Source organism: Epargyreus clarus, unplaced genomic scaffold, assembly GCF_041222505.1.
Source record: "Epargyreus clarus isolate Ecla_fem2 unplaced genomic scaffold, WU_Ecla_fem_2.2 ptg000018l, whole genome shotgun sequence".
NCBI classification, from domain to species: Eukaryota; Metazoa; Arthropoda; class Insecta; order Lepidoptera; family Hesperiidae; genus Epargyreus; species Epargyreus clarus.
The window spans coordinates 3880593-3892794 of NW_027332226.1; the positions used below are offsets into that span (position 1 = coordinate 3880593).

The window sequence follows — 12202 nt, forward strand, 5'->3', positions numbered from 1 at the left end:
GACAGCGAATGTAACGCATCTGTAGTATGCCCGGCAGATTACAACCCATGATTCCGTATCACTGTCACCGTCAAATAACCTGTATCCGCGCGTACTACATGTTCATTTGAATGAAAGATCACACTATGTGGTTTCTATATCAAAACTGACAGTGTTTTTTAGTCAGAAAAACAGCAACAGTTCCGCTGAAACGTGCATATTCGTATCATCCCACGTCACATCATATTTTGGTTACACGGTATTCGGGTCCGTTTCGTTTGGATTCTTGGAATTGAACCATGATATTGTTACTAAAATATTTGGAAAATAGTGCTGACTCCGATTGAAATAATCTAGGTATACCTAAAATAGTGGCTAAACAAAATGAACGCAAACGTAATAAGTAATTTTATTAGAGTTTTGTCATAAAAATTATAACAACCCTGCTATTGTAATATTAAAACCATAACGTGTAGCAATTTTATATAATATTACAATTTTAGATGTTACAGATTTTTTGGTATCTGAAGTTCGGACTCTAAGGAGGGAATTCACACCAATAGGTAGCCTATTACAGGTCTGCTCAAAAATTATAAAGATAAAAAAATTTGAATTAAGTATTAAACATTTATAAACATCCGAATATTGTATTTTAAACGTTTTTTATTATGAAAAAGCTAATTAAGAGTGTTAAAAGTACGATCTAAAATTAGGAATCTTGATGGCTAGTTTAATTAATGATTTATTTAACATACTTTATAAAAAATATATTTCCAAAACATTGTCCCAAACACATAACATTACATTACAAAAATGATTTATTGAAGTGAAAATTAGTTTTTTATTTCCAAGTTAATGGAAAGTCACGAAAACCATTAAGAAATAGCAGAACCAATTTCGTTGACCGAGTGGGACCGTGTAAGTAATTACTTGTTTGTGGTATAACTCATAGTAATTAAGAATAAGTTAAGAATAGGTTGTATTACTTTTAATTTGGTGTAGGTATAACGACAAATAGCAGCAGCAGTGATAGCCTAGTGATTAAGAAACTCCGCCTCTCGATCGAGGGGTCCGAGGTTCAAATCCCAGGTAACCTCTGATTTATCAAAATTATGTACGCATTAGAAATTAATTATCACTTGCTAAAACGGTGAAGGAAAAGATCGTGAGGAAACCTGCATACCTAAGAGATTTATAAAAAAATCTCAAAGGTATGTGAAGTCCACCAATACGCACTTGGCCAGCGCGGTGGACTATGGCCTAATCCTTCTCATTCTGAGAGGAGACCCGTGCCCAGTAGTGGGACAATAATGGGTCGATGATGATAACGACAAAAAATATGCAAGGAAACCCAGTGCATAATAATTACGCAGTTTCATAAATATTCAATTTCATAAAAATGTATTGTTTATGTTTTTTTTTATGAAATCGTAGTAGCGTACAGCCATACAGTTTTGTAATTTACAAGACGTTTTGTGATTCACTTCGATAGCAACACTGTGATGTCTATTCCCACCTTATAACAGCAATTTCAAGCGCTACTGTGTTCTGAGTTGAAGGGCATGAGAGACATTCTTATTCTAGGCGTTCCAACTTTTTCTTCAGCGATGCCAATGCATCTATGGCCGATCCCTAATATGACTTAGATGGGGTTGATTACAGACATCTATGAGTTATAGTAGCCACTTACCATTAATTGGACTGAATGGCAGTTATTTGTTATAAAAGAAATTATAGTCCACCTGATAAAAAATCTTCTTTGCTGTGTGCTATGTTATTGAATGAGATTGAAATTCTAGTGATACCCTTCCACTATTTATTTGGAATGCATCTGAATCAACTTTAACAACTTTATCAAAATATTTGTATACATCTATAACAAAACGTAACGTGTTACTGTATTTGCGTGTCTCAGATAGTAAATGGAGTCTGAGATAGATGTGGGGTTTAGTGACCATCATATTTTAGCATTGTGAAGCCTACGTGTAGGACTTACCCTAAATCTTAGGTCCCGCGATTTATCAAAGGATGATTTGTCTTATAATCTTGAAAATTTATAATCCTTTTACTTTTTCTGAATAGTATTAGTATCTATTATAAGGTTTCTGATGTTATTTTAAGAATTATGCGTAAGAAACCCTTTATATTGTTACATGAGCTGCTCAATCAGTTATTTTTTGTAGGCATAGGTATTAGATGTTATCAAAAGATAACTAAATCAAAAAGTACTTGAGTTATTACATTATAAAAGGTTTTCGAAATCTATCACATATTTTTGGCTTAAAATAATAAATGTTCTTATTTGTACTAAAACATTACGCAGGTAAAAAATACAAGGATAAATATTCCACTTTGATAGAGATTTTTTAAAAAAATACTGAGAATAACTCATCGCGGACAAATTGCTTCAAAGTTCAACCTTGATTTCATAAGCTTTATATTCTCCGAACCGGCGTACCAATTAATCCTTTGTGTTTTTACAAAATAATATTTATAAAAAATTTAATGATGGTCGTTTTAGGTCATTTGGGAATTAGGCGGTGATAATAATGTATACATAATATGAGCATGTATAAAGGAAGGGAAGGTACCTCTGTATAAAATAACATTATTGGAACTCCACCCTTATTATAAGGCAATTATAAGTTGTTATTATAAGTTGATAGCACTACAATAACAGAACCACGCTTATAGTCCACGACAAACTGCTAGTCCGCTCTGAAGTTGTTGCGAGCAGGTGTAGTCATACAATTTGCTATGGCGACGCGATTCATTTCTTTATTCAGAGGAGGACTAGGAGTTTTACGCAGACTATACCACACATAAAAATACTTAGTATAAAAAAAATCATTGCTACAAGTGTAATACCTACGTTTGAACTGGTTTCATAACTATATCATACTGTTCTTATATAACTGGATTCATTATTTATTCTTCATTTATTAATTCCTCTTTCGAAAAAGTTATAGAACATCATATTATTATCAATCTTACCTAAGGTACTTAAGTACTCGTTTATTATGTAAATTATTTTATACAACATTTTTTGCCCGCGGCTTCGCCCGCGTTTAAAAGAAAATAATATGACATACTAACTTACATAAAACTGGAAATTCGTACCTTTATTGGAACGACAGTAGCACCATCTGGCGAAAATTGGTCGTACCAACTAAACTGGAAGCTTCGTGGGCTCATGGACAACAACTTTGCTAAAGATCATCACTTGACCAAATGCATAGTTTACGATTCAATCCTTGCTAATATATTAGTATCTTTTGGACCAAAAAATCGATTCTTCGATTAATCGATCTTAGATCTCCATCCCTAGTTCCCGTGGGATTTCCGGGATAAAAACTATCCTATGTCTTTTCTCGGGTCTCAGACTATCTTTGCACAAAATTTCATTAAAATCGGTTCAGTGGTTTAGGCGTGAAGAAGAGACAACCAGACAGACAGACAGACAGACAGAGTTACTATCGGATTTATAATATTAGTAAGGATTGATTCCTAACTTATACAGCATTCCTTATTGAAATATTAAGATACATTAAATACTCGGCTACAGTATGATATATTACCATATTTTCCTGAACTATTAATCTCGATTGCATGCAGCAGGCATCTTATTTTCTCCCTAGCGTACCCAAACTAGGTCGGAATCGCTGTGTCGAACTCCAATTCTGAACTGATGGGCTAAGTATTTCCGGTCCACAGCATATTTGAATTTTGTCTGAATAAAATCTGAAACTTCAAGATAGCTTTCAACGAGTCCTTGTTGTTAGTTCGGATAAAGCTAGTTGGGATTCAACTGTCTCTGGAACTTGGGAAACTCCGTTCGTTTAATGCGACTTGGGTAATAAAGGCTCAGGTATATAATACCTGGTTGCTTTTGTTTGTTTCTTATTTGTGACTTACTTTGCATAAAACATAAAATTTACATTTTTATTTATATTATTTGTGAATATTTTTAGATGATCAAAATACCTTTTTTATAATATACGAGTAACAGACGAGCATGCAATCTACCAGATGGCAAGTGGCTAATGCCGCCCATGGACATCTATAACCAACACCAGATAGGATTAGATATTCCTAACTGAGGTCGGCGACAGCGCTTTACGCTGCTGTTATAAGGCAGAAATAGGTGTGGTGATGGTGCTACCGGAGTCGCACCACAAAGGATTCTACCACCTTCAAAATTATTACGTCTCTAACTTAAAAAACCTGAGTTCTTCTTTATGTTTTAAGCTAGTATTATATGTTTATTAAGACGAAAATAAGAGCTTTCACCATATTTATTTAATAAAATAAAATGAACCTTATATGATGTTTGTATCTTCCCTGGCGAAATGTACTAACTGTACCACCTTACTATACTATACGTGTCTTACCAAACTTAAAACTAGAGCACAGCTAGATTTACACTTATACGTTATTCATACTTCCAAATCAAGGGTTATTGGAATGGAAAAAAGCTTACTTTTTATTGCGTCAATTTCGGTGATTAGGCTACTTACAAACAAACTATTCAAATATTTATCCATACAGATAGAATTGGCTTGTGACAGCATACTGATGTAACTACCAGCGCTTAATGGTTATATAACTCAGTGCTAACGAGCTGTAGGCGTGACTTTATGGTAATCATTATGGTGTTCTTGGAGATAAGTCACATGTAGCATACATTTGCCTCAGTTCCTTGCGACACCCGCTATCAAATTTTATAAAAGTTTTTTATGTGTGATGACTTTTTTAAAAACCGCGCCATAATAGATGAGAAAATGTACGAAAGTGCTATACAGAGAAGATTTTAAACTATATTGTTATTGTAATTAACAAATCGGAAAATTAATAATCATATTTTTTATTCTGACTGCAAATTGGCCATCTAGACCTCTCAGAATCATTTAAATGCTTAAACATACATGTAGTACCACATAGAATGAACCATAACTCTACTTAAATTAAAATCGTTTCGATATGACATCATTATAAAAATAATTTAATTATTTAGCGGCCTAAAGCTGGCATTGATAACAAATTCTATGGTACATTTATTTTGAGGAAAATAAAGTAAAGGTGAAAGCACCTGCAGAGACCTAATATTCTTATCGCCACAGCCTTCTGTTCTACAAAAAATATCGAACACCATTTATCAGGTGAGTCACTTTTGTTCTACGGTTACGTAGGCACCGTTCGAAGTAACACTAAACACGGTAAGCGGAAATTGATGACATTATTCGCTTATTTATGGGCTATTGTCTATGGGTCGATGTATAACACATAAGCGTGTACTGAAATTGCATGATATATGTATGTATGATCGATCATGACATCGATGTTAAGCATGTATCATAACAACAAATACTTCCCACTTAATACAACAACAAACTACTTAATAAAACAATTCGTTGTATTCAACTTACTTAGCTTACGATTATAGTGAGGAGAAATACATTGCATATATATAATACTTTTTGTACGATGAAATATTAATAAACCTTTCCTTTCCTAGAACAATTATGAAATTTAGTGTGCCCTTATCGCTACAGTAGATAGAATTTAGTTAAATTCAAAAAATATACCACCAAACTACTATTGCTTTATAAAAGTATGAAAAAATTGTTCTAGACTAGAAAATACGAAAAGTCATCGATAAAAATCTGTCTCTATTGTAACATTTGTAACCTACATTTTGTAAGTAGGATGAATATTACGACATGATTTTCTCGTCACTTCTGCCAGAACTTTAGATTGGGTATCGATGGTCTTGCCTAAGAAATATTGGAAACATTTCTGTCTTATTTTTTACACTTACTTCGCGAAAAAATGCCCCTGCTAGATATCTTTAAACTGATATAGTAGATTTTATTTCAGTAATTTTTATTTAAACAAAATTTGCTAATTTAGTTATTAAACCATGTTTTTTCGGTTTTAAAAGGAATACCATGAGACTGACTTCCAGAAAGGTCTAGGGTCAATCTCTGGCTAAATCTGGCATTTTTTTTGGATCTTAATATTTTTATGAAAATTACGACAATGGGAATTCTAATGTAACATTGACCACATACCATCAGAAGGACTGCATGCACTTTACTACTTCATATTAAAAAATACTTTTTAATTTACGTGTTTCTTGATACAATACAGAGTCAAAACACTCATGAAATCGCCAACAATACGTAGGTACATAGTGTTAGTTTTATTCCCAGTTCGAATAGCGGAGTTTTCTTTGAGAAGTTATTAACTCGGCCTTTGTTTCAGGCGCGATGAACCCCCGCCCTCGGGGTTGAAGAGTGATGGCGCGTACTACTGCCGCCGCCTGCCTCTTTACGGTCCATTTTCTCTCGTGCATTATTGGTGAGTTATTCCCACTTTTACCGTGTTCTCGGCGTATGGTACACGCGACTTTGAGCCCTTTCCGCTTTATAGCTCGGGGTTGTTTGAAGGGAGGTTGTTACGGATTTTTGCGAAACGAAAGGGTAAGAATGTTGCAATCAAAACACTGCCTGTATTTTTCTCCTTGATATAATGCTTACAATATTTTTTTATCAGATTTTGTTTGTGTTACTCACCATAGGTCTTACTACCTGTAAGATATAGATTGCAAATGGGTGATAGTAACCACTTCCTATCATAACTACTGGTTTATCATTAAAGTTATAAAAAGTATAGATTAGTGACTACCTCATTCGAAAATCATATAATTAGCTAACTCCAATTGTTTAAAGAAGTAGGACATAACCTTAGATATTTTTTTAGCTTTTTACCTTAGATAAACCTTTCTAGATAAATGACAAATAATATGTGATCAAAGTCTTCTTGAAGGTAGTCATGTATAAATATACTTACATATACGGTACGGGGTAACGATATTACACTAACACGTAAGTAAGTAGACACTAGCGATTAGATGTATTATAACTATATGCCCGTTATTAAACTGTTCTTGCTGAAGTCTCCGACCAGAATGCCGCTCTCTGTTAACTCGAGCGCCGCCATGATATCATCCCCACTTGACATCCCCACTACATCTGTGTTTGAAATGTAGTAATCAAATGAGTGACTTATTATTTTAAAGTAGTATTATAAAAATGTGATATCGTTAATTTCCAAGCTTTGTATTAACGATGATAACAAATAATTGACAAAATAACTTCATGATTTAACTTTTCACGAGTGTACGAGAAAATATAATGACATTACTTTCCATAGTCTTATGAAAGTATCTGATTACTTGTTTGACTTATTAAGTAGCTTTTGTCTCAAAACTTTGTGCTTAGCGTCAGCTTGCGTGCTCATTTTAATAGGGTTGTATGAGAGCATCTTTAAATTAATTGTTATTTATTTACTAAATTCTACCTTAGAATCATATTACGTTCTCTTAACTTAATACTGATTGCAGGTAATTTAAAGTTAGATGTCTAAGGAGTTATAATCTAGTAATGGTAATAATATCTATACTAATTGTCCCGGTAAACCTTCTTTGTCATAAGTATTGAAATGAGATAAATAGTGAAATCATGAATTTTAAATGTATACTTCCCAATCTTTGCTCAAGTAAATAATATTTTTTTCCAAACAAGACTCAAAATAATACCCAAAACAATACATACTGTTATTCAACTTTGTCATTACGGGAGTGAGAATTCATTACAGCAAAAAAGTTTGTCTTTCCAGCCGGCAAAAAATGCCTTTCATAACTTACGAGAACGACTGCTAATGGGAATAATATAAGTCAGATAACACAGAAGCGACGACAGGCATGTCCGTTCTCAAAACACTAATTTCATGCAAGATGAGAAACAGCGCGCCCTTGCCATATTACCACTGTATGTTGCATATGAAAATAGAGAAATAGGTTATAGTTCCCAGTCTTTGCTTGAGTAAAAATATTTTTTTTCCAAACAAGTTTCAGAATAACACCCAGAACAATACATACTGTCATCCAACTTTGTCATTACGGGAGTGAGAATTCATTACAGCAAAAAACTTTGTCTTTCCAGCCGGCAAAAAATGCCTTTCATAACTTGCTAGAATGACTGTATAAATATAAGACACTCATTTCATGTAAGACGAGAAACGGCGTGCCTTTACCATATTGCCTCTGTATGTTTCGTGTGAAAATAGAGGAATGGAGCGTTGTCCGCGCCTGCCGTCCCTTCCGTTTGGTTTGTGGCTTACATGAACAAATTACAGATATGCGGTTTTTCCTCATGTCTTACGATATAATATTTTTCTAGAATTACGCCCAAGCCTAACCTACCGTGAAATATAAATCTGCCTATAATAATATTATTAACTTTGACGTATTATTTCTTTTGACAACGAAAAAGGAAACTTTCGTTTTCTCAAAGTTTATCATAATTAAACATTCTTATTGAGAAATCGTAGAACCGAACTTGTTATTTGTTTTGTAACATGATAAGATTATTTTTAGCGACTCGTTCAGGATTCGTTCATTAAAATATTTAACATTGCCTATTTGGATTACGTTATGTTCTAATAATCTCTACTATATAAGCTTTAAATTTATAATTTTATTGCCGTCAATATCTTACTGTCCCACTGCTGGCCATAGGTCTCCTCTCAGAGTGACAACAGTTATATAGTCTTCCACGCTGTCCAAGTGCGAATTGAAGATCATTTTTAAAGAAGCCACGTTCTTTATGATGTCTTAAATTAAAGCAAGTACGTTAAAAAACAAAGCATATTCAGATATGCTCAAATCTCAGGGTTTGAATCCGCGACCCAAGGACGAGAAGACTGAGTGTCAACCACTATGCTATCACAGCTGCTTATAATTTAATGCCCGTATGTAATTATAATATTTAATCATGACACATTTTTAATATATAAAAAAATGGTATCATAAATCACGAAATCGTCCCCATATTTCGTTCTCATGACACAATCGTAAAACCTTGTCGCGTCTCTGAAGGATCGTAATTTAAAATGTAACACTTAATCAAGCTTGTGACGAGATTTATGGACTAGCTCCATCATCGGATGTGCACTAGTAGCGAAATATAAGCGATGTATATTAAATCATCAGTTATTTCTTAATATTCTTTAATGTAAAAAATAACTTTTCTGTAGTCTTTGACTAACCAAGTCGAACTAAAAATAAGTTCGAACGATTTTAATCGAAAAAAAAATCTATATATTTAACCTCACATTTAAGAATACATTTAGGATCAATCAATGCTGTAATATACTATCCTTATTTTGTTAATTTTATTTATATTTAATTCTCAAAAATTCTTGATTCAATTTTATACGAAAATTAATATTATTACTATCCTGCTATATCTGAATTATCATTTTTGGTTATTCAATGAATTCTTAGAATTCAACGTATTCCAAGGCAAAATTTTGTGTAACACTCGCTATGGGTGTGACACCTTTTACGCTAGTAGAGGCTATTTCATTTTCCACACCATTTCTTACGAGATCTGTGGGCGATTGAGCAATTAATTTATAATCAGATCGGCCATCATTAATTTGATACATGACTTCGCTTGAAGTTACAAATGATTTTGAAGGTCGAGGCGAAATTTTCTATAATAAAGTTCCATTGTTTTACTTAATTCATATATTAATAACGATCAACCTTGATGAAAGTTAAATTGTTTTTATATATTGTTATTTTGGTTATATTTTAAAACACTACACATTTTTGAATTTTCATCCGATTTTCAAACATTACAAGCAAATTAAATTAAAAAATAACGATTTTCACAAAATGAGTATAAGGAAAACAAAACACGTGTGAATAATGAGCTTTAAACGAATCGTAAGGCCAATAGAGCAATTAACTTTTAATTTTCGCAGCCGTCATTAATCTGACGGACGCGACCCAAAATTAATGAAGTTATAGCTTGTTTTGTTACGGAGTTTTGAATATTCCGGTGATTTACGATTTCGTTTGCAAAAGCGAGTTTCAGAAGTTAATTTCGTTTTCAAGTTGTTTGTTCGCTGTGGTTACTGAACTGAAACTTAGGGATTTGTTTCAGTAATGCAGAGAAACATGGAAAATTTTGACAGCAGAATTATTAGAATGAGATTTAATAAAGGTGACTTTTGGGTTTGCGATGAATATACGAGTACGTATGATTCTTGGTCGGCTGTGAATGTGATTTAATGCTTTTCTCATTCCTTATCCCTGTATTCATACAAAATCCCCCCCCTTTTAGCCTATACTCCTTTTTATCCCGGTTAACCTTTAAGACGCCACCAAAACCCTGTGAAGCTGTTAAGGCTAGGGTCTACAGCAACAACACATTTAGAAAAAATAATATATTTTAGTCTGATTACAACGAATATTAACCACTAGTGGTGCCCGCGGCTTCGCCCGCATTTTGAAGAAATAATATGACATACATAAAACAGAACATTTGTACCTTCATTGGAATGACAGTGGCGCCATCTGTCGAAAATTGTTAAAGATCATCACTTGATCAAATGCATAGTTTACGATTGAATCCTTACTAATATCCATTATAATAATCGTTTTTTTTAGTCCAAAAGATCGATTCTCCGATTAATCTAGCTTAGATCGCCATCCCTAGTTCCCGTGGGATTTCTGGGATAAAAACTATCCTATGTCCTTTCTCGGGTCTCAGACTATCTTTGTACTAAATTTCATTAGAATCGGTTGAGTGGTTTAGGCGTGAAGAAAAGACAACCAGACAGACAGACAGACAGACAGAGTTACTATCGGATTTATAATATTAGTAAGGATTAGTGGGTTTTTTTTTTCTCCATCAAGGGCGCTGTCATTCTTTCCCCTCTCTAATCTAAGGTCAAGATGTCTAAACTGTACATCCATCAGCGAAGTTTCCACTAAGTCACATTCGTCAACTTCGACATTATGAGCCGTTGAAACAACTGTCAAATTCAATTTACAGAACTAAAAGCCACTACAGACTAGTATTATAGTAGAAAGGTTCAAGTAGAGAATAGGGTTGAAAACTTCTGAATATCCGAAGATTTATGAAGGTCCGGTTCCGATTTTGGAAGGTGTTAGTATTAGCTGACCAGCAGTGTTAGGCGCTGCTGTGTTCCGCTTTGAAGGGTATGGTAAGGGAGACATACTTTTTCGAGGCGTTCCAGCTTAGTCCTCTGGGGTAGCGGCGCATCTGTGGGTAGGAATATCTAATCCTATTTGGGGTTGATCACAGATGTCCATGGGCGGCAGGCGGCAGCCACTTATCAACACGACGGTGCTGTTAAGGTGTTGTGTCTCATCAGTAAATCAGTGCTGTGTTCTAGCAACTGGGTTTCCAAAAATTTCTTGTACCAATAACATCTTTGTTCGCTTCTCGTATAACGTGGTGTCTGTGGTAACCGAGCTTAAAATTTAATTCAGATATACGATGCGTTTCAACCGAACACAATTTATTTACGCTCTGTGTTTGTTTTGCTCTGCATCAACACTGGTAATGCAAATATTCTGTTGCCACGCGCTAAAATATACAGCAATTTGGAGTCTGATTCGATTAATACAGAAAAATGCGCTTTTTCTTTCGTATCTGTTATTATTATAGATCCTAGATTGTCCATAGTTGGGCAGACTTATATTATGACAAGAAAGAAGACTAATTACTTCGATAAATTTTCCCTTATATGACCATTATTAATACTCAATCCATACAAATTTCATTTTCATAATTTCCACCAAGGATTGAAATATATTTTCTAGCATAGTCAAAACTTGATAATTACTTGGCAAAATATTGGAAAGTTTGATTATTAATAGTGAGCGTTAGCCAGTCACGAAAAGTAATATATATCCAAAAAATATTTCGTAATAATAAAACGAACATTCGCAATACGCTAACAAGGAACGAAAATCTAACAATTCTATTATTTTATAATCAACAGAAGCATATCATTAAAATAAACGTATTCCGTCATTGTCTATTCATAGATCGATGTTACTATCGGTCCTCAATCAAAACCATCGAACTGACAAATATCTATCACATTACCCGCAATCACAGACAAATCGCTCTCAAAATGGAGCCCAAATATTATTTGTAGGGAGTGAATCAATCAAATCGAATGGACGATCGAAGGTTACGTAACGACAGTAGGTAAAATATTGTTGCTCGATGATTAATCACATTTGCTCGATATAAATGTAGCATGTAGATAAGCTACGTCTATATTTTAGATTGATATACCTATATTATTATGTTACGGGGTTGACAGTTTATAG

General features: G+C 33.8%; 2 protein-coding genes across 2 annotated transcripts in view; one reads left to right on the plus strand and one right to left on the minus strand.

Annotated features, from left to right (window-relative positions):
- The window catches only part of LOC140749555 (zwei Ig domain protein zig-8), a 286333-nt gene that overhangs the window by 196725 nt on the left and 77406 nt on the right, over nt 1–12202 (minus strand). The gene's annotated exons all lie outside the window — the stretch shown is intronic.
- LOC140749691 (zwei Ig domain protein zig-8) overlaps nt 1–12202 on the plus strand; it is a 48464-nt gene that overhangs the window by 18931 nt on the left and 17331 nt on the right. Inside the window, exon 2 of the mRNA XM_073082813.1 lies at nt 6244–6339. Within this exon, the coding sequence (XP_072938914.1) occupies nt 6279–6339 (61 nt within the window). The 5' untranslated portion in view covers nt 6244–6278. The remainder of the gene's footprint in view (nt 1–6243; nt 6340–12202) is intronic.